The 23,904-nt window shown below is 39.4% G+C and overlaps 1 protein-coding gene and 1 long non-coding RNA gene across 25 annotated transcripts in view; one reads left to right on the forward strand and one right to left on the reverse strand.

Annotated features, from left to right (window-relative positions):
* The window catches only part of SORBS2 (sorbin and SH3 domain containing 2), a gene marked incomplete at its 3' end in the record, with an annotated part of 250,265 nt that overhangs the window by 197,100 nt on the left and 29,261 nt on the right, over positions 1-23,904 (forward strand). For 21 of the 24 annotated variants that reach the window (XM_083755286.1, XM_083755280.1, XM_083755275.1 and 18 more), the window contains 6 exons: positions 5,151-5,217; positions 6,732-6,776; positions 8,949-9,126; positions 9,915-10,029; positions 18,590-18,673; positions 19,706-19,762. In XM_083755286.1, the coding sequence (XP_083611412.1) occupies positions 5,151-5,217; positions 6,732-6,776; positions 8,949-9,126; positions 9,915-10,029; positions 18,590-18,673; positions 19,706-19,762 (546 nt within the window). The remainder of the gene's footprint in view (positions 1-5,150; positions 5,218-6,731; positions 6,777-8,948; positions 9,127-9,914; positions 10,030-18,589; positions 18,674-19,705; positions 19,763-23,904) is intronic. The other 3 variants (XM_083755283.1, XM_083755274.1, XM_083755272.1) reach the window with 2 other exon arrangements.
* The window catches only part of LOC310852524, a 108,549-nt gene that overhangs the window by 9,598 nt on the left and 75,047 nt on the right, over positions 1-23,904 (reverse strand). The window contains exons 7-8 of the long non-coding RNA XR_014568202.1: positions 8,533-8,744; positions 3,666-4,100 (exon numbers count right to left, since the gene is read on the reverse strand). This is a non-coding gene — a long non-coding RNA (uncharacterized lncRNA). The remainder of the gene's footprint in view (positions 1-3,665; positions 4,101-8,532; positions 8,745-23,904) is intronic.

Consider the following 23,904-nt stretch of genomic DNA (forward strand, 5'->3'; position numbering starts at 1 on the left):
GGAGCGCACACAGATACCATTTGAATGGTAAAGCCCATCAACTTTGCAGGGGGCCCCAAATGGACCTCAGCCCCTAGGAGTTGGCTCCTATGGTGGCACCATGGAAGGCATCTTGGCCAAGGGAAACCTATAAACTGGAGATGGGGCTTCCTTCCATATATTTTAAAGGTGGCAGCTGCAGAAGATGCACTTGTGCACACTTCAGATGCAAAATGCCAACTACCAAAAATTGTTTAAAGGTATCCTTAGGAAAACCGGAATGTGGAATTTGCTCTTTATTGGAAGGACAGTGCCTATTCAGATATTAAGCTTTTCCTTAGATTTCATTCTGTCCATTTGTAGGAGCATAAATATTGTAAGCTTGCTTGTCTCTGTAGTAAAGTGTGAAGTGAGAAATCTAGCTTCTTCGTAAAGCAAAGCAAAGCTGCAGTAAAGGGAGGTTTCAGCAGTATAGTAAAGATGTCTACTGTATACTGAGCCAGTTTTTGAACAAAGATATCTTTCAGCCAAGAGTTTGGAAATGCATATTTTTGCAGCATGTAATGCCTGCCCATTTAAGAACCCTGGTCACTTTCCAAGAGCTTACAGCAATTAAGCTCACTGTCAGCCTCTGACATAGAAAACCAAATTTTCAACCTTGAGTAACTAGTTCTTCAAGGTAAATCTACAAGGTGCAGCTTAGACAACTATAGGTGCCCTATAGTGCATTACATCATTGTCGTTTTTATTCTCTGTGTTAACTGTTGGTCATTGTACAATCCAAAGAGCTGGAGTGCTAAGTAAATTGAAAATTAAGATAAAGATATCTACATTCATGTTATACACCCAGTTTCAGATACTGAGTCATCTTAGAAAGACTCCAGAATTTTGGCTTTGTAAATTTTTATGTTTCATTTCTTAAAAAAATTCCATATCATATATGAGAATGTGTATTATGTCATTTCTTTAGTTTTTGGCCAACGACTCATTAAAATGTATTCCAAGTATAGTTACAGATATTCAATTATTTTAATGTAATACATGATAGTTTTCTGCATATTGAGCAAGATAGACAAGCAAACTTTGCAGCGTTCAGTTAGCTGCAATGTACAAAAATAATGGGAACCAAAAATTTATGCAACTCAATCATTTCGGATTTAGAAGCAGCTTTTGTATGTAGAGGTCTTTGGAAAGTATATATAGAAAACTGAATGTGAAATATTAGGATACGATGTGCGGATAATAGAGGGATACATGACTTCAGATCAAAATAGAACTGTGTTGTCTGACATTTTATCAAGATCATAGGATTATGCATTACAGGGAAGGAATGAGTGTACAAATTTGTAATCTTTGCAGCTTGCATGCATCACTGTTTAAGGTGGTTTTGCAACTGGCTTTTGGTGTGCACTGTTTCATTTTTTTACTGGCACTACTCTGTATTTTTAGAAGTTGTGATCCTTTAGGTTGCCATGAATGACCATGCAAAAAGCGTCCTTGTGCACCAGAAATGCAGCCTGAGTTTCTCATCCACTTGTTCCCCAAAATGGGCAGTTTTGTAGCTGGTTTGCACTGTATGATTTCTTAAAGCTGTGTCTGTAGGTGGCAGACTTCAAGATTAACTGTTTTTCTTGTAAATAGGTCTTATTTTGCTTCATCCATGCTACATGTACAGACAGATGATGAATTTTCAGGAATAGAAAAGGTTTACTGTCAGTTGAACATAGTGGACATAAAAAAAAATGAATGCTACTGTTAACATAATTGATGTCATTTCTTGTTGTCTTATGATTTTCCCCCACTGACCCATTGAATATTTAAATGCTGTCACCCAATTTATGAGCAACCCAATTTCGCTTTCCAAAATAAACTTACCTTTTGCCAGGGCTTGGTATGAGTGTTTGCAAAAGGTGCTTGTTAAACACTTACTTGTAGGACTGCAGAACTCAGGTCAGCTAGAACCCCAGATATAAGGGCTCATTCAAACCTTATCAAAATAGAGAGGTTAATGCCCTCATCCCACACAGGTCTTCCTGCAGTTTCCCCCATGGAAACTTCCACAGAAAAGCCATTAATATTTGAAGTTCGTCAAAGTTACCAACATGTCCCTTAGACGCATTGACAGTGAAGGAATTCTGGCAAGTGATAAATAACACCCCACCTCTTCAGCAGCCAGTAACGTGGTGCTAAGATGGGGAGAAGCACAATGTGATGCTAAGCACTATGAAAAGATAAAGAATTGAATGCAGTATTGCCACACATGCACATATACCGATGGCAAACTAGAATCCACTATTGTGTCCAGCTTCAACATTGGTTCTAAGCATTGCCTGTTTCCCTACGTTTTAAGCTGATGGATTTAAGATTATTTTCTTCCATATTGTTTTCAGTGGAACAAAATAAGCTTACATCCATGTACAGCTTAGTTGTCTGCCTAGCATTTACAAGATTCCCAGGATTTGGTAATAAGAATTTTTAAAATACCCTACACTGTATCCAATTATAATGCTTTTTTTTTTTAAAAAAAAAAAAGAGTAAATGGTGAGTATATTGGCTGTGCCTACAAAGAGAATAAAAGATGCTTGCTGTCAATGGATTTGACTACCACTACAAAGGATCTTATCTAGAAAAGAATCGAGCTGCAAGAAGTTTTGTGTAGCTACTGGATTGTGTTTTACTTGTAACCAACAATCCATTATAATTGCTTCACGGTCAACCTTCTGATTATTTGTACGACAAAGAGGCCTTTCATTTATGTGTGAATAACTAAATCCGGTCCATCCGGATTTGTTTGACTTAAGCAGTGTTGGAATACTGTAGCTAGCTTTTCTGTTTTTTAAGTGGGCTTTTGCCCAGAGAAAATTAGAAGCCTGTTTGCACAAAGCATTGCTTGATTATGGATTGTTACAAAGGCTAAACAGAATGTAGGGCAAAGAGGAGACTCTCCACTGAGAAGAATAAATGCCTCCGTTAGCTGTGCATTTCCTCATTGATCATCACTCCACGGCATTTATTTCTTCAAGCCTCTCAAACAATACTTGCATCTCTTCCTTTTTTTACATCGTTGCTACAGTCTGATTTTATAATTGTGGTGCTTAATTCTTTTACATCAAAGGAATATGTCCAGCAATTGAATACATTTCAGTGCAACTGAAACTGCATGCATTGGTGGATAACGCTAACGCCTAATTTAATTACTTGCCTTTGTAGTAATGATGAATCTTCATGTAGAGCATTCTCACCATCCCTCCTTTATTTAGCCCCAATAAAAGGTGGCTATTCCTCCATGTGCTTAGTCTGTGTGTGGAGGGATGGCAGGACTATTCCTGTTGACCATTGGAGCACCCCACTGACCCTTCCCTCAGAACATGCATGTTCACAGCTGATGCATCCCCAAATGATCAAGGATCCCTGTAGCACCAGGCTGATAATCACATAAGCACCAATTTTGACTTGATATATGTTGAGGTAGGAGCAGTCATCCAGTCCTGCGCTTCCCCCTACCCCTCTCTATGTAATCACGTGAAATAGCACCTACAATGACCTGTTGTGCTAGATCATTTGTACTATATTTAGGCCTTCTTGCTGAAAACAAAGGAAAGGACTAATGCTTCACAAAGACAGTTATCTATAAAGATGGGTTATTCCCCCCCTCAGCTGATCCTGAAAGCACTTGAGGAACTTACTCGTTTTCCAGTTGGAACACTTGGTAAGGCTTGGTTTGGCCATTACTGTTCCCCATTCTCCCAAGACAAGAAACCTTTCCTTGGGTAAAGCAGGGGTGAGCCAAGTTGGTTTCTCAACAACCCATGGAGTAGATTACTGTTCAGAACCTGAAAAATGGATATTTGGATCCTTTCCAACCTTGTTTACACTTCTGCCAAAGGGGAAATGTAACTCTGCTAGTCCTCCTGGACCTCTTGGCACTCATTGTCCTCATCAACCATAGTCTCCTTCTCAGGTCATCTGGCCAGAGTGAGACCCGAGGATGCAGTGCTATGGTAGTGCCAGTCCATTCCAAAGGGATGAGGACAAAAAGCAGAACTGGGGGACTTCACTCTATGGCCTTTGGCCTGCGAGGTGCCACAGGATTCCATTCAGTCCCACACTGACATAAAGCCCTGGGGAGAAATCATATGGAGGTTAGAGTTAAGTAGTCGTTGGTATGCTGATGACCTCTCATTGTAGAGAGTCTGTAGAAATCCTGAACAGAGGTTTGGAGTCAGTTTGGGGATGAATGAAGGCAAATGAGTTGAACATAAAGGTCCTGTAAGTCCTGTAAATCTGCTGATCTGGATAGAGTTATATGGCTAATGCTGGATAGGATTGTACTCCCACCAACCCACCCACCCCCTACACAACCAGGTGCACAGTTTAGAGGTTATCCTGGACTCAGCTCAAGGTTGGCTATGTTATGCTCCCAGTCATTTGAGTATTCAAGCAACCCAGCTTCAAATGCTCATTCCATCCCTAGTTTTCTAGTCCATTATTTTCCACAGAATTATTTCTTTGGAGCAGTTCTGAAGGTTATCCAATCCAGTGCCTTGAAGTACTGAGATACCAATCATATCCAAACATTCCTAATGAAGGAGACATTAAACAGTACTGTAAAAGACAGAGCTATATCATCTATGACCCATTAAGCCAAACACAATCTGAGAGTTGGTCTTGCTCCCTATATGCTGATGCAGTCGTTGCAGTCACCAGGAGAACCATGTCTTATGGAGTCATGTCCCCAGGGTGGTGACATGGGCCTGGACTTTTAGTATGGAACTCCCTTCGGGAGGCTAACAGACAAGTACTTTTGAGATTTTGGTGCCTATTGGAGAGGTTTTTATTCTAGTAGGCATGCAGAGAAGGAGAATGCCCACCTGGTCATTATCAACTCTGGAGCAGTTTAATGATGATTTAATAGGTTTACATACTGAATTGAGATTTTATTATTGTTTGTTCCTTGCTTTTGAGGTTCTTTTCTGCAAATAAGATGATTTTTAAAATCACTTTATTATTTTTGTATTATTAATACACCTATCAGCTAAGTATGAGGACCCATCAAAGGAGTAAACGACCCTCCTAGTTACCTCTATTGTACATTAATTCAACCTATTGTGTAACCAATTTAATCTTTGTTGTTGTTTTCTTGCTAATTGTTTAAACTTTGTCATTTTTAGACAGTTGACAGGCCGAAGGATTGGTATAAGACGATGTTCAAGCAAATACACATGGTTCACAAGCCTGGTATGTCCAACTTCCTCTCCTTGCTGTATTTTCATACATCTTGCTGTTTTGCTGTCAGATAATAATATATGCCAGTGGTCATTCAATAATAAAATACCAAGGTCCAGTGGGCACTTTAAGCCAAATAAGTATATTCAATACAGCTGGTGCATTTTTCTGTGGGGAAAACTTAAGGAATTCTCTAACAGAAATTAACATTTTAAAGAAGTACAGAAAAATAAGAGAGGTTACAATGAGTGTGTTAGGGAAACGAAGTAGCTCGGGGTTTTGTGTTCATCCCTTAGAATTAGCTTGGGAAGATTTTCATTGCTGTAATCCTGCCAAGGCAACAAATCAAATAAAGAGCTCTTAATTTTTTTTCTTTCTTTTATAAATTCAACAAAGTTAATGATAAAATGATCCTAGCCTAGGTATGGAATCATTTGGTTCTCCTCTTGGTTTAGTTATTGTAAAAGGAGTCGCTTTGCGTAGTAAGTACTAAGAATAACATTTAATCCAAGAATAAAAGACAGTGACTGCTCCAGGGTTATGAAGGGAGTTTCATGGCTGAGCAGGGAACTGATCAAATAACAATAATTTATTGATTAACCGAGCAATCCTGGAGGAGCAAAGGGGAGAGGGAACTAAAAGATGGACATGGCAGCCAAAATGGAAGCTGAGGGGAGCACTTTTGCTGGGCTTTTCAGCGCAGTGGATCACTATATTTTGTATCTACGCCCTCCCCACCATCACCAAAAGCACTGGAGAAATTAGCTTCATGGCTCCAGGTTAGCATAGATGAAAAGCCTAAATTCAGTCCCTCACAGGGAAACAAAACATCCTTGGATCCAGCAGATCCATAGTTGATTCTGTTCCATTCTCATAATGCTCCACACACTGTGGCCATAGGTTTGCTATCACAAGCAAGAACACCAAATGGGGGTAGCTTTCTATCCACCAAGCTTTCTGAGGGTACAGTAGGGAGCCTCCACAATCTCAGTCTATCCATCTCCACTACCAAAGGACAGATACCTAGGCCTTTTCCTAATTACACCCCCTCTGCAAACAGGCAATACCAGGAGGTCAGGATTGCCCTCTTAATCTACATATACATTACAATGGCACCATCTTCAAAAAAGCCTTTCCGGATGTGTGTGAAAGGTGATGCTGCCACCTGTTGCATTTGTAAATTCCTGTTTTAAAATAATTAACATAAAATCCCCACTGCAAATAAATCAGGGCCATATTTAAGTTGATTACATATTTGTTGTAGATTAACTAACGAATCAGCTAAATATTCCATACCTAACTGGAAGGGCCATAGCTCAGTGATAGAGCATATTGCTGTATTTCCCTCTCAAGTGACAGAACAGCTGTATGCAATCCAGGATTGGTAGCATTTGAGATAGACTCCTGAAGTATAAAGCTGGCTACAATTTGCTTGTAGTTTTACAGTATTTGGGATAGTAGAGCTGCCTTGCTGTTCTAAGCGGACCAGTGTTGCACCACTATAACATTTATCTTTCTTTTTGTAGATGATGACACAGACATGTATAATACTGCCTATGCATATAATACTGGTAGGAATTATTCCTTCCCTTCATGAGTCTGTTCTCGTTAATTTTGGCGATTACCTAACCTTGTAGGCCCATCCTTCTTGTGCTTGTGTAACTGCAGTTTTTATTGTTGTGTTGTGGGATCTCAGTGTATTGTTGTCATTTTGATATTTTCCTGACACCTGAATGATTGTGTGTGAATTCTTTTTCCAGCCAAATAGCCCAAAATGTATTTTCAATGGTGACCTTCCAGTGCTTTGATTTTGTACTAATTTGGACAGATTCTGGCTTTGTGAACAGTTTCAAAGCAGAGCTTGATTACTAGCATAACCTCCATCAACATGCATTGGGGATGATAAAGGTAGTAGCTGAGAATACTGCATTCTATGCATAAAACATGGGAACAATCCAAAGTCATATATTTTTGTGTCTCATTAATTTTAATATGAGAGAGTTAACACTGAAATAAATAAATTCTGCTCAGGGCTAAACTATACATTATGCTAAAGGAGCAGGTGGGCAATTGTTATTTGGGCAATTGTTATATAACAACACACTGTCACATTTGGGTCAAAAATTGCCTGCTTTCTGGCCATGTAGCTAGGAAGCATAGGAAAAGCCCCCTGCACCTGTAATTAATTAAAATAAATCCAGAGCTGTATCTGCATGCTCTTCATTAAGTGTAATGTGTAGTTTGGCTCTCTGTTTCGTTTAATTTTCACTAGATCATCCCCTTTACCATGGGACAAAACATGAATCCAAAACTCAAGCTTCCACACTGTGCATTCCATTAAAGCTGTCAGCACGTTGCTTTTGCAACTGCTGGAAATTAAAATGAAATTGTCAATATAACAATAGAAAGTGACAGAACAGCGGTCGAAGGCTGCAAATTTCTGTAAAAATGTACATCAAGCCAAATAATTGTGAAAATATATCAGATGTACTTATTGATTAGAAAAACTCTTTAAAAATGTGTTATACATATTTGCAAAAATATGCAAAATGGTAATGCACCATAAAAATGCAACTTCCAATTTAAGTTCACATCACAATCTGCATAGATTCAATCTTCACTTGCAAAAAAATTACATTTATGTGATCTGCTTGGGTGACTGTCCAGAACTAATGCTGATAAATATTATATTACTAACCAGAAAGGCATTTTTACAAAATTAACAAAGGCATGCTTAAATTCAAGCATGTGTGTATTTCTTTTTCAGTTTTCTGCTAGCAAGCAACCACCAAGATAACAATGGCAGCCAGAAGTAAATTATCCCAACTGTGGCTATGCCTCAAGGCACTTCCAGATTTTAGAGAAATGGGAACAGAACCCTTTATCCATGTATCAAGTCCACCTAAGGCATGATAAACCACTTGCTTTGGACTGTAGAAATAGGGGTCCTGTCAAGTCATTGATATGGCCCTATACCCAGGTGGTGTGCTGCATTTCACTTGATGGTTTACAAGTTGTGCAAGCCATGCTTACCATGAATCAATATGGGACTTCTGGTACCAAAAACACTTCTTTTGATTGAACAATTGCCCAGAGGCACCCTTTTTCTTAACTTTTAGGAGTATGTTGTTTGCCTCAACTTGATCTACTCTTTTGAACCTGGCTCCAGTTGATAGAGCTCAGGGTTCTAGTAAAAATCAAAGTAGATCTGTCAAGCCTGAAGTCTGCCCATTCCAGTCAAGACCAGTCGTTGCAAGTTCCATTGAATTTAGTGGGATCTACTTCCAATAAATGTGTTTAGGGACTGAAATGTGTGTCGTTACATACCCTTCTCAAAGATAGGTCCACAAGTATCCTCTGTGTTGGGTATATGATGTGGAATCCAAGGTGGCGGCGTACAAGTGGATGACTCTTTTGTTCTCATCCTGGAAGCCGTGGTCTTTGGAAATCTGCCCTTCTTGCTGCAGCCTTCCACACCACATGCTAGTCTGTTCTAGAGGATGCCCTAGTCTCTAGGAGTCGATGTTTAGGGGCACAGGCTGTTGCAGAGGAAAAGAAGAAGCAAGAAAATTCCATTCTGTAAACTCTATGCCATTCATGGAACTGAGGATATAAGCCAAGAAAAACTACCATTAAATTCACATTAATTTTTAAAAACCCATAATTGAATGTGGCATATATGTATTATATCAAGTGATGTTAATAGTTATATTATGGCTTTTTCTGTTTTGTCATTTTATTAGGTAACTTTAGCCCATCCTTTTCTGCTCAAGCACACCCTGCTGCAAGAACACAGACATACAGACCGCTGACGAAAAGTACTTCTGACAATGGCACGGAGGCCTTTAAGGTCTCGTCCCCTGTACCTCCACCACCCCCAGCACCACCAATTCGCCCACGGCAACGATCTGCACCAGAGAAGTAAGCCTTGCAGCCGTTTTGTAGCAGTCAATCTAGAAGCAGCAAATTCCATGAGGCATAATGTGAGAGGCATTATTTCAGGCTCTTTTAATATGTAAAGCACATAAGAAGTATTTTTATACTCACTGCAAGTGCTTTTACATAGAGTGTGCCTTGCTTCACCATAAATAACTTAACAATCTAAACTGCTCCACTCACACCACAAAGAGCTCATAACCCACCTACTCTCAGTAGCCAGAAACATCATAACCAGACACTGGTGAGACCTGTCAGGAGTAAGCATGGACCAAGGGTATCAAATAGTATGGGAAGCAGCCTTATTGGAAAAACTAACCAATAAATTTAAACTCACACAGGGACAAATAGAAGATGACGCCTTCATCTCGGTATGGCTCCTTTATCACATACACAGCCCAACAAGACAACAACAAGAATCCCCCGACAGCATACAAATTTATTACGCTATTTTTGTGATACACAAACAACATGAGGAAACTTGGTATACTTGTTTGTATAACATTTTTCATGTTTATAAAAGCCAGTTTAAAAAAAAATCTAAACTGCTGCATTGCCTCTTGACTTTCAAATACCATAATGTCACTAATTATGCTATTGCGAAGCATGGTTTTCCTTTCTATGAAATCTCTGCTTTTAGTGTCAGTTTTATTGTGATTTTACAAATGGCACATGGAGAAAGTAGGCTTGCAGTACCCACAAGACATTTTTTATATATGAATAGAGCTTGGTGGGAATGATTTAATTCAGTTGTCAACTTTATTTTATCTTAGAAATGAGTGGGACCCTCCGGATAGAAAAGTAGACACACGCAAATTCCGTTCAGAACCAAGGAGTATTTTTGAATACGAGCCAGGGAAGTCTTCTATCCTCGAACACGAGAGACCGGTAAGTGAAGTCGGTTTGTATTTAAACATGACAAATAGTTTAATGAGTTCATTTCTAGTCATAAAAGCTGACATAGTTTTAACGGATATCATTAGATGCTTTGAAAAGAAATGAAAAGTACTGAACTCTTCTTAAAGAGATTTGTTGTGGTGGTTGAAGGGTTCATGTTTTTTGGCTGAAATGTCGCAATTTTGGTTTGCTTGCCACATTTGACTACTTTGGATTTTTTTAAATGTTGGACTCAATCTGAAAAATGTTCTCGTTTGACTTGTCACATAGGTAAGCAGTCTTATAAGCTCCTAGTTGCAGAATGAATGTGGGGAGTTTGTCACCTTTGTAGCAATTTTACCAGCACATGTATAACATGAAAGTTGTTACACATTGGGGGGGGGGGGAATCCTTGTTCCTAGGCACTCCAGAAAAATTAAATCCACAAATGTGTTTTCATTATTTATGCTTAATGAGGTCTTCACAAATGATGGCTCAAAGCACACTAACTTGTGGCTAAATGTCTCTGTTGCATTTTTTAAGCTAGGGTTCATATAAAATTATTTAAAAGCATGTTTAATAAGGCTGATACTTGCAAAATTACCACTAATGTTCCTAGTAACTCTATGGCATACTCTGCTCATTGACTTTTATTGCATATGCGTAGTCTTGGGGGACGTGTGCTTTGCTCAAACGTACTAAAACACAATACTGTCCTTGCAAAAGTAACATCTTTTATACCTTTAGTGGACACAAAAGCAGTATCTTTCTTCATTACCCAGAAGGTGGTCTAGCTGAGCTGGCTTTAACCAGACCAGTACAATTTATGTTGCCTAACTTGGATACAGCAATTGTCTTTAAATACTCAGCATTTTTAGGGTTGATCTTTAGCATTCTAATATATCATTTTAGAAGTTGTAAATGATTTTATATTTCCACTGTTCAGGAATTAAAATACTGATCGATGTAGGTACCCAAATGCTGAATTTTACTTATGACATGTTACTTTGTGGCCATTGCTTTTGAAGCCAAATTTTACCATAGCAGTTATATAGCATATAAACTGCACTGAATGGGTATGTCTTAATATTTCCCTGTCTTATCGGTTAAACCAGTTAGGGGGTAGTTTCCAGTTTTTATTTCTCAAGTATGATTAATAATGAAGGTTTCGGTGGGAATGTAGATTATTTGTCACAAATGCAAATAACTTGTATCAGCATATCATGCATGATGAAATTTTATATACATGCGGGATAAGTGTAACTTAATATTTGGGAAGAATTAAAGTTAACATTGGCCAATTCCGACCAGCCAACGTTCACAATAATAGTGTGCCATTCTTTTTTTTTTTTAAGTGATGAATTAACTGTAATCATCACATCTATGGAAACTTCTGAAGGCCAAGCATAAAAACCTGACCCTATATTGATTTAAGAAAATGTCTGTGCTTTGCCTCCTATCAAGGACAGGCACATTGTGCAATCTGAAGGAAGTTGGGGTGAAATTATATGTTATGAGAAATACAAGATCGCTGCTGAAAATTACCATACTTCTGCTCTCTACAGTAACATGGAGAAATCAGTCAATTTCCAGTCTGTGTCAGTATTACATGTGCGTATTCATAAGTTCCATTTCTGCATTAATCCCTGCACCCCAAACAGCCCATTTGGGGAGTTTCTGCTGGTAATGGCAGAGCTCCCCCACTGGCAGAGCTGAATGGAGGGAGCCTTCTGCCCTATCCAAATCCTCTCTAGGACAGCAGATTAGGGGTTTGGATTCCTCTCCTCTGCGCCACTTCAGAAACATTTGTAATTAAAACATTCTCAAATTACTATCCTCGTCTGGTATTCAACTTCTGCAGTAGAAATATCATGGAGCAAAAAACCCACCCAATACAAATAACTCTGCATATTGAAATGTTTCACAAATGCACCCTTGTTTAGTACAGTGGAACCTCGGCTCCTGAACATCTTGGGAGCCAAACGTTCTGGCTCTGGGATGAAGAAAAACCAGAAGTAATTGTTCAGTTCTTGAACGTTCTTTGGAAGCCAAATGCCCGGCGCGGCTTCCGCAGCTTCTAATTGACTGCCGGAAGCTGCTGCAGCCAATCAGAAGCCGTGCCTTGGTCCCTGAACTGTTTTGGGAATCGAACAGACTCCCAGAACAGATTAAGTTTGGGAACCAAGGTTTCACTGTAATGCCTAGCAAATCCTAAATTAATTCACTTTATTTTTTACCAGATTTCCCCCTTGGAATAAAGCTTTAGTTATGTGAGATTCATCATTGATGTAATCTAAATATAACCATCTCCCCAAACCCTGCTTGCACTTGTAGCTGGCACTGATTGCCGAGGACTCCAATTCACGTTGTGACAAATTGAGTAAGTTTGTTTCTAAATGTTCAAAGGGAGCTGCAAAACGCTAAATGTTTCAAAGAACTTTGGAGGTCTGGATCTTAAACGGCAGCTGTGGTGTTCTGACAATCGCTTCCTTTTGAACAGACTCTAAATCAATTAGCACAGAGCCAAGTTGTTAATGTAACATTAATTTTGAAGTCTTCACTGTACAACTGATGTTAATTGTAAAACAGTTCATTTGCATAAAGTAATAGGCAATGCCTTTTTGTGTCAGAGCTGCAAAATTTGTGGACAAAAGAAATGCAATCTACAGAGTGCACTATAATTGGGACTTTGCCTTTTTATAGCATGTTCATGAAGTGGGAAATTAATTCCCATTACCTGAGGCTGTAACGCGAATTGAAATCTAATATGGAGAGAATGGGCATAAATGTGTGTGTGTGTGTGTGTGTGTACACACACACACACAGAGAGAGAGAAAGAAAGAGAGAGAGAGAGAGAGAGAGAGAGAGAAAGACTGACTATTTTCTGGCCCAGAAAGCAAAAGAATGTGGTTTTGCACTTTAGGGATATCACTTGTGTTTGCATCATGAATTCACCCACATTGCTTTCATAACTGGATCTTAGAATCATAGCGTTAAAGGCTCCAGATTTGCTTCCTTGGTGTATGGTTGGCACCTCCTTCTCTAGAAAGCCTCCTGTGCTTTTAACTGCTTATGACAGGAAGACATTTAGCAGGTGCAACTTCTAGCATAGCAGAAGTTTTGTGTGTTGAAATTCTTTTGGTCACACAGCTGTTAAAGTTGCCCGAACCTTGCTAGAAAAGAAAATGGGAGCATACCCTGCTTTTTGGTGGTAATAATAATAAGTACTAATAATGTTGACTAGAGGAAAAAATGCAGTTGTTCTTAGCTATGGTTAGTAACAACAAGCCAACTTCAAGCAATCATTTGTGAAGATGGCTTGTTTTCACTAACCATAGTCAAATTTAAGCATGTTTAGGATTCAGACAACATGCTAAACTGTGGTTAAGTGGGGGAGGGAAGAGGAGGAGGAGAGCACAAGCCAGAGGGAGGCCACATTCATTCTCATAAGGGCCGATTTTCACCAGTTTCACCATTTTGCTACATCAAATATCAGTGCTTTTTGCAAAACACATGGCCCCTGTAGGCATAGGTTATAGAGGTTTTGCTTCAAGGGCCTGTTGAATGCTAGCTATTTGGAAACCACATAACTGCCCATGATGCCAATGTAACATTAGCAGCCCTGGATACTTAAATGCATCACAGACTTGTTTTTTCAATTGATGAGTTCCTCCAAAAAGATAACAGAAGAGGGAAAGAAAGGCACCAAACACAGGATCAAAAGGGGAGGAGACTTCAAAAGCATACAGAAAAGAATGCGGTCCTCAATGCATTTATTCCTCTCTTTCAAAAAGGGACCAAAACTGCATTTTGAAGTATCTCAAAAAGCAGGGGAAGGCACGGTGTGGAATAGTTTGAAATCAGGGTTGACCCTGAGAAAGAATAGTTATACTAAAAATGTGTTGGGTAATAAATTATCTTCCGCACAGCTTTTGAGAGCTCCTGCCTTATCATTCCTCTAGCAAGCTAAACCCCAATTCCTCCACTTTCCAAGAGCTCTGCTGCTTTCCTCTGTTTATGGAGAAAAATGTAAGGAAGTTAGCTGTCAAAGCCAGGAGGTACACAGAATTCCTTGTGCTCATATGTTTTTACTCTTCAGAATGTATATTATTTTTAGCAGTAGCTTTAGAAATATGTACTTAGAAATAATACCAAAAAATATGTATTTGATCCTAAAAGGCGCTTTGTATCAAACAGGTGTGCTATTTCAAACGTCTCAAAACAGAAGTTGAAAGTTCTATATTTTAGTATGCCATGTGTCAAAATCTATAGGTATTTATTTTGCAAAATTTATACACTGCCTGTTTGTAAAAACAACAGTGACCTCAAAGCAGTTCACCAAATAACATCAAATAAAAAATACTTTAAAACATATAAAAAGTAAAAATACCAAAACAGGTTTAAAACTCACACCAATATATTTAAAGCCTCTGGGTAAGCTTGCCTAGACAAGAATGCTTTTACCAGGCATCATAGGTATGATGATGCTTATTCTTCATCTTGAGTTAGAGGCTCCTAAGCCAACTCAGAGTTTGACTATTATAGAAAGCCCCTCCCCTCCAAAACAAACAAGCAAACCCTGCAGCCATCCGTGCTGGGGTTGTGGCACAGGAAGAAGAGGCAACACCAACTGCCTTCCTCTCTACTTCCTGGCTACTGTCAACAGCAGTGCATGATGCCTGGGAAACTGGAACACCACAACAAGATGGGAAGGGAAGTCATGGGAGAGCCACTTTGAGAGTAGAGAGGCACAGAATCTCTTTACTTGGGATCCCCTGTATCTTGTGAGATTTGGAGGCGAAAATACAGGGAGGCCTATATAAGGCCTTATCACATGTGGCTTGGCCTCAGTTGACCAGAGATTCCAGGCAAGCAGTCTGCAAACATAGATAGGTGCACTGCTCACCAGAACAAGCTGAAGCTGCCATTTACCACATAACCATATTGATGGTACTTCCCAATGCTTGCTTTTAACTTTAAATAATATGTGGGAGATCCAGTTGAGGACCTCTCTCAGTGCCCAGTCTAGTTTGGCCCCAAGTCCAGGGTAAAAAAGAGGAGCAAATACATTTTTAAAGATGTCATATTGATACCTTGACAAAGTGCTTTGCTTTATTCAGTATGTCAGAAAGCAGCATGGATATCTGTCATTTCATCAAAGGAAGGCTATCAAATGTTGCTTGTTACAAGGAACTGCCCACCCAAGAGGCCCATATTGCACAGGGTTGGGTGTGCAATTCATAATTGACAGACATTTTTCTATGTTGGGTTTGTCACATCATTGATTGAAAAGTATCAATTACTTGGAGGGGAAATAGAGCTGTTTTGGGGGGGGGCAGCCCTTGTTTTGTTGAGCCCTTTCAGTTATTTCTGAGTCTGTTTTTGGCTCTCAAGGTGCTTATATTCCATGTTCTCTGTCAAAATAACTCTCAGTAAGGCTTACAACTAGTGCAGTTTTATGAAATTCTGCAAGAAAAAATAAAATCTAAAATGAGACATCACTGAAACAGCTGAGCAACATGAGTGCTGCATCAAAAAAAACTCTAAATGTTTTTCAGTACTGAATGTTAGCTCATACATGTCCATCCCTGAAATATATTTAGAGCACTTTTTCCTTTAAAACAAATTATGATTTTTCCCAACATCTGTTTGTATGCATGTTGCATGCATGAGTACAGTTGCGCAAATTCTGCGTTTTTAAAGAAGAAAACCCCATACCTTCAGCTGACAGTTTGTAGTCCTCCCCCAAAAGCATATAAAGAGAGGAGGCATGTGTAAATTAGTACCAGGACAAAAAGTGGAGATATGTATCCAGGGTTCTATTTTTGATTGAGACCTCAGTTGCCTCTTTATTTATGCACACACAACTTATTACATTTTGACAGTGCAGATCAAGTAACACAATTTTTTACTGTCCTGCTTACACACATAGCTGTATGGAGTTGCTGTATTACTTTTTGGGGGGACAGCTTTTAAAATATGTATAGTGTATAGCAGGGGTGGGCAACCTAAGGTCCGTGGGCCGGATGTGGCCCAATCGCCTTCTAAATCCGGCCTGCGTACAGTCCGGGAATCAGCATGTTTTTACATGAATAGAATATGTCCTTTTATTTAAAATGCATCTCTGGGTTATTTGGGGGGCATAGGAACTTGTTCATTATTTTTTTTCCAAAATACAGTCCGGCCCACCACATGGTCAGAGGGACGGTGGACCAGCCCACAGCTGAAAAAGGTTGCTGACCCGTGGTGTATGGGCTTACCTTATTACAAAAATCAGAAAGGCAACATTGGCTCACCAGCCTGTTATCAGGCTCTGGTGGGTTACCAGGATTCTGCACAGATGTTGTGCCAGTTGGCAAGTTAACAAACTAGTTGAACGAACCTGTTTCACAGAATCAGAATTATAGAGTTGGAAGGGATCCCAATGGCATCTAGTTCAACCCCCTGCAGTGCATCAACAGCAGCTAAGGAATCCCTGACAGATGACCATCCAACCTCTATTTAAAAATCTCCAATGGAGAGTCCACCACCTTTTGAAGTAGTCCATTCCCCTGTCTTACTGTCAAAGTTATTCCTTAATGTTTAGTCAGAATCTCCATTCTTCTCATTTGAATTCAGTGATCCAGATTCTATGCTCTGGAGCAGCAGAAACAAGCTTGCTCCATCATCCATATGATGGCCCTTCAGATATATTTGAAGATTGCTATCATATCACATCGCAGTCATCTCTTCTTCAGTCCCTTTGGGTTCCATCAGTCAACCAGCTGCAGTTGTACACAATGTTAGATTGTGTCAAAAGCTTATCTACATGTAAGTCTAGATCTAGGACATTCTCCACAAATTTCTGTAGCAGTTCCTTTTAGTCATAATAACTAAATGGAGTCTCCATATTCAGAGACACCTGTGAGCTAGATGCCTTCCTATTATCCATGCCCTTCCCCCCCCAAAAAAAATACATTTGACTCAATTCAGATGGAATGATCTCAATCTGATAAATTATGGTTTGTTGAACTAAAAATGAGGGTTATGCCACAGTGCTTCCTTCCTACCTTAGTGCAAGACTTCCAGAGTTTTCTGTTATATCCAGTTTCCTATATACATATAAACAGTGCTTTATACACAGGCTGCAGTCCTCTTGTTTGTGAACTGGTGCAATCTGTGGTTAGCAATTTTTGCTAGCCTTAACCACAGTTCTCTGATTTTTATGTAAGGAGTTCTGGAAACCTTGCATCAAATCATTCAGGGGAGAGAGAGAGAGAGAGAGAGAGAGCAGAAATTCTTGTTTGTTGCTGCCCTCTACAGCACAATAAGTGAATCAAAAGGATGTGTCCCATGATGACTGTGGGGAAAGGGCTGCTTTATTTGACTATGTATTGATGATGCTCTAAAATGTTGTTCATCACTTTAAAGAGTTGCACACTAAAGACAGACCCTCAGTGGAAGCACCTAATCAGCTGTAGCTGCCTTCTTCACAAACCATCACCACTGGGGGTAAATCAGTGTGCTGAATGAATATCAAATTGCCAGGAAAATAAATATGAATAACATATATTTTATTATTTCATTCATGTACTGCCCTTCCTCCAAGGAGCTAGAGGCAGTGTATGTGGTGCATCCTTCCTTTAATTTTTTTTATTCTCAAAACAACAACATAGGAAATTAGTTGAAAGGAAGTGGTCGAAGGTCACCCGGTGAGCTTTATGGGTTAAAGGGGGTTTGAACTAGGTCATCTCACTCCAAATTCAACACTCTCTAACTACTTCATCATGATTATTCAGACACCTGATTATTTATTGAAAGGGGACATGGGAATGGGTGGTTACATTTATTCTCCCATCCCTGAAAAGTCATACATGCTGTCCAAAATTGACAGCACTAGCTGCCTGTCTGGCCAAGTACCATGAACTCACCCTAGATGCTGTATATGGCTCCCATCTCTCCAAATAACATTTTTATTCAAGTGTCAGGTAGTGATGCAGAACTTTTCACACAGAGAGACGCACCTGTCAGTACTATATGAGTAGCTTATTTTATAATGGCTGAAGGAGGTGGTTGGGCTGTCATCATCCTGCATACTACTTCAGAATGCTCGACTTCAAAATGCAAAATTAACATGCTTTTCTTGGGTGGTCCAAATTCTGCCCCAAATCATGCATTTACCTATCATTGAGAGTTACATAGATCCTGAAAAAGAAAGCATATATACTGCATCCCCGAATGCAACCAAACATGCTTCTATTTGTTGTATAATAGTGCTTTTTAAAAACAGAAACAGCAGCACAAAGTAATCTGATGTAATCTTCTTTAAAACCCATCATATTTTCTGTATTGTGTGTACACAACAATCCTTTGGAGGACAAGCTGAAAAGGAGGAGTTCAAACAACCAGTGTGACAACTCTCAAATCAAATCTCACTTCACCATGAAGTCCCCTCCATCCCTTTGTTTTTGTTTCACTCTTTCTTTCCTATTATTTGTGTTAATGTCTGTGTGTCATCAGTGTGCCATGTCATTTCCAACACTTTGATCAGTGTGTGCCTTTTCCTCCCCTTTCTCCTTCACAATTCTTCCAGACGGGTCGCATAAACCCAGATGACATAGATTTAGAAAATGAACCCTGGTATAAATTCTTTTCTGAGCTGGAGTTTGGACGCCCGGTAAGTGAGGCTAGAATATTAATAGATAAACTTTAGGAAATAAGATGCAGTTTATACTTTTCTAGATCAAATTGCCTAGATTCCAGACATGCTTCAGTAACTTAAAAAAGGAATAATAGATGCACACCGTCAAAGGTCTCGTGTGTTAGATATTGTGGTTGTGGTATATACATTTGGAATGTTTGAAGAAAATCCACTAAAGCTCAGAGAATGTTTCATAATAATGGCTCACCAAACTGAACTTCCTTTAATAGTTTTTCCTGAGCCCTTTACTATTGAAAACAGAGATGATCACTAATTTGGAGTACTGATTCCTGAGACTAATATCTAGATGACAAGAAAAACATAGTATGTTACACTTTTTATTAAAGTTTTACTATGCTTGTTTAGATTTAATAATGAAATTGATCATTACTCTAATTAGACCCTAAGAGATCTTCTGTCATAGTTGCAGAAACACAAAATCAGTGATAATGAAATAAGTAGAGAAAGAGACCACCATCTTCCACACTGCACCACAATGTTAACAGAAATGCCAAATACAGAGGATGAGTATGTCTGGGTCTGTACCTTAGTCTGGTAGGTGATGATCAGTGTAGTTTGTATCAGAATTCAAAGAGCAAATTACCGAAGCATCCCTAGCTGTTCATTCAAGTCCAACGAAATGAATGAAGGTAGAAGGGAGAGAAGCAGAACTTTGCACCCCAGAACACTTTTCCCTCACCCTAAAAATCAGCAGAGATCTAAATAGGAGCTGGTGATATATTTGAATGGTTTTTCTTGACATTTGTTTGTCTTGTAAGAATTAAGGCGGCTGATTTTAAACTAGGCAAGGGTTTAATAAGATGGTTGTATACTTTCTGTTGCACATTCTCCACATTCACTATTCCCCACATTTTTGTTATGTTTGTGCCACTCTTGTAATCTGTCCACACTCAGTTTCTAACTATGTTCACCTTCTCCACATGTTCCATTCCTTGCTGCCATTGATTCTCCTCCATTTCATCTCGCAATTCTGCTAAAATGATGCAGCCTCCTAAAAAGCTTTTGGATTATGTTCAAGACAATCCTCCAGGTCTTTCCAATGAGGTAAATTAAGCATGTTTCTTCTTTCAATGATTAAAACTCGGGAACGGCATACATCATGAGTTCTCTTTCGCTTGGTTTCTATGTAGTGCTCACAGACACAACTCCCTATAAACAGCCCTTCTAATTAAGTACAATTATAACTCGGTTTCTTTCTAGCATCAGTGGAGGGTCCCTCATACGGGCAATGGGGCAGCACACTGCACTCTCTTGTCCTGACTTGTGCATACAAGACATACTTGCTTCTCCACAAAGGTCCATTCTGACTGCTGCACATGCTCATTGCTCTTCTTCTGACCTGTTCTGTGTCTTGCCGCCGCCTCTGTGCCTTCCCCTCTTTCTCTCAAGGGAAAGAACTAGGTGGTGTTGTTCTTCAGTGTGAAATTGCCTTAAGCAGGATGTCCAGGTCCAGTGCTCTACTTATTTACCCTGGAATTTCTGGGATTTGCACAGTGGACACAAATCAGGACACAGGGGTTGGAGTTTTGGTGGAATGTTGTTGCTGGTGGCTGCTCCCAGCAAGTCATGTTGCCTAAGAGTACAGCTAGGCAGCAGCAAGAGAGGGAGAGGTTGGTAGCTGGCATCTCTCAGCAGACCAGTGGCACATGTGAGAGAAATGGATTGGAGGAATCAAGACAAGGAAAAGCAGATACTAGGCAACTTGGCAGTGGCCCCTCTCTCTAATCCAGCAGCATAGAAAGTAGAAGGCAGTTCTTGTCATCTAGAATAGACAATATGCACATCCTCCAATTTGAGAGCTTTGGTATCCTTCGTGTATTAGAATGTAACAGAGTGTAGCAGTATGAATATTTTACAGTTTAGCAGGACCAGAAAATGAGCCTTCAAAATAAAACAAACAGGACTGTTTTGGTAATATTCAAATACCTCGATGGTGTTCTCCAGGTACCGTTAACTTGCATTATTGTATATCTCCTTTTCACTTTTAAAAATAAAATTTGGTGATGATTTGGTGATGCATTTTGCAGCTGCAAATGACAGCTGCAAATCAGTTAGCACCTGCCCCCGAACAGGCAATTTATAATGAGTAAATTAGTTTGCTCAATGTCACAAAGATTGTGAAAACAGTTTTCCCTTGAGACATTAAATTCAGCAGGAAATGTATTTCCACCTTGCTTAAAGGAAAATGAGGCCTATTTATTTTAGAAAATGCAAAGTTAAACAGTTCTGACGTTTTCTCTCTCTTTTGTTGTCAGTTTAAAACAAGGCAGTGGTTTAAGATTTCCATGAGACAGCAAGAAAAGATAGGGACAGCATCGAGGGGGTGGAATGGGAAGCAATTTGAAGAAACATTTAAAATGCTGAATCATTTCCTGAAGCGATTCTAAATAGAGTAGCCAACATATTTTGCCCCTATCAAAATACAAGACAGATATGGAGGTTTCTGTATGTCTGAGGAAATCTTGAGGGAAACTTAGTACCCTGCATTGCAGAAAGTTGGACTAGATGACCCTCGAGCTCTACAATTCTATGATTAGCCAAATTTCTTGGAAATGTGTGGCTTTCATATCTCTTCATTGTTCATGAAATGCAGTATAAGCAACATTTGAAATTATGTGGGCGGTCGTATGTAGGCGATTTTACACATTCAGGCAAGAATCTTGGCTTAAGGAAATGTTTTGTGCATGAGATGGATGCAGGCTGGCCCTACCTTTAGGCAGAGTGAGGCATAGGGAATAGCCACAAGGTTCTAAAGAATAGAGCAGTGCATACCATACAGCTTGCCGTTTCCCCCAGGTGGGGTAGACCATACTGTCCTACTGCAAGTGTTAACATAAGATTCAGCTGCCTGTCAAATGAGCTTCTGGAGATAGAATCTTAGCCTTCACTCCCAGCAGTAAAATGGAATTGGTCAGCCCTGGCTGCATGCTGATGCACAAGCAGTTAAACAAAACAGGAAAGGTATCACTTAATATTCATTTAAACCCAGAAGGATGGTTTATTTCTCTTAACAAATCAACCTTAAATCAAGGTTTGTTCTTGGTTTATGAATCCTGGCTTGTTAGGGAGAAACAAACCACTATTCTATATTGTTAAGTAAGCTATCACCTTCATTATTTGTTTATTCATTTCCATGAAGCAATGAAATTGGTGACTAAACTCAAATAATTTTTTCACATCTCCAATTCTAAAGCTTTTTTCTCTGCAAACTCCACTGGAATAATTCTCATTTCATCATATGCTGAAGACACATTTCTTTACCTTGGTCTTTGATACCTGAGAGTTGTTTTAGGACCTACCCTATTCTTTTTTGATAGACATTTGCTTAAACTGATTTTAATATTATTTTATATTTTTTAAAACTTGCCCTGGGACCTTATGGTGGAGGGTGGGTAAGAAATCTAAATACCGTATTTACTAGAGTCTAATGTGCCATCGAATCAAATGCACACCTCAATTTTCAGAACCTTGAAACCAAAAAAAGTATTTGCTGACAAATGTAAATGTGCTATTGAATCCAATGCAAACCTTAATTTTTGTAACATAATTTGGCAAAAAAGGTGATCATTAGATTTGAGTAAATACAGTAATAATAAATAATAATAATACACATAGTGTCTTGTCTCATCAGCATCTATTTCCTGATCAAATTGCTGTGTGTGAACTTTATTAAAATGTTACACTTTTAAAGTGCATACTAAATTTATGTTGATCATTTTCTAGGTTTCAAATGCATTTCTATTATGTTCAAAGATACTACTTCTCTGCCTTTAAAATATGATCTTGGATACTTGTTGATAACGACTTCTGCATAACTTGGTTTCCAAGGGAAAAATTTGGAGATGTTGAAAATGTGTATGCTGCTTTGGAATTTTAGCTCCCACAGGAGGCAGTGATGGCCACCAACTTTGATGGCTTTAAAAGAGGGTTATAATAATAATAATTTTATTATTTATACCCCGCCTATCTGGCTGGGTTTCCCCAGTCACTCTGGGCGGCTACCAAGAGAACACTAAAAACAGAATAAGACTTCAAACATTAAAAACTTCCCTAAACAGGGAAATTCGTGGAGGAAATGGCTATTGATGGCTACTAGTCACAGTGACTATGGTCTACCTCCACAGTTGGAGGCAGTAGGTCTCTGAATACCAGTTTCTGAGATCTGAAGGAGAGGAGGTACACTTAGGTCTTGCTTGTGGGCTTCCCACAGACCTCTGTGAAAAATGGATGCTGGACTAGATGGGCCACTGGCCTGATCCAGCAGGCTCTTCTTATGTACTTAAATATCTCTGATAGATCTTGTTCTTGGGTAACAGATTACTTTTGTGTCTTGTTACTGAGGAGGGACTGTAGCTCAGTAGTGGAGCTCATGCTCCACATTCAGAAGGTGCCAGGTTTAATTCCTAGCTTCTCCAGCTGGCAGGTGATGGGAAAGGCCTGATACCCTGGAGGTCCATTGTCTGTCAGAATGGACAAAACTGGCAGCTAGCACATAACAACTTCCTTTGTTTCTGTGTTCTACTATACAATGCATTTGTAATGAATGCCAGTTGTGGTAAAAGACCTTGATGTCAGTAGTCAGCATGTTTAGGGATCTGGAAAGTGTCTGCAGATTGGCAGGGACTCACTGCTGACTGGATCCCCCAGAATAGCTACTAACACTATAAGAGGCAGAGCAGATTCAGCAGTCCACTGGCCTTGTCTCCTGCTGGGCTCCCAGTCCCCACTGTTAGGGTGGTGCACAGCAACAAGGAGGAGGACAGAACACAGGAATAGTCTGGTGCCCAGGCTCAATAAATTCTGGAGTTCATTCTGGGTGGGTGGTGATGCAAAATCTCTTTTGCTGTCTCTCTCGGCACAGCAAAACAAGAAATTACTGAAGTGATATATAAGAAAATTAAAACGTAAATACGAATACAAGCTCTGCTGTCATTCGCCGAAAGTAAATGAGTTCACCCAGATGCAATGCAATAGCAGATTGCTTCCTATAATACATTTTATGTGTGATTTCAGCCTGACCTCCTGCTTTTCCACAAAGAACAGTAGCACACAGTGTGAAAATTCTATTTTCAGTTCCTTGGGTCATCTCTGAAATTACATAGCCTGAATGTAAAATATGCTTAATATGTGAATGCATAGTTTTGTGCCCATGAAAAGATGTCCCTGGGATAACATGATTCTTTTTC

This window comes from Podarcis gaigeae (assembly GCF_964106915.1).
Source record: "Podarcis gaigeae genome assembly, chromosome: 9".
Taxonomy (NCBI): Eukaryota; Metazoa; Chordata; class Lepidosauria; order Squamata; family Lacertidae; genus Podarcis; species Podarcis gaigeae.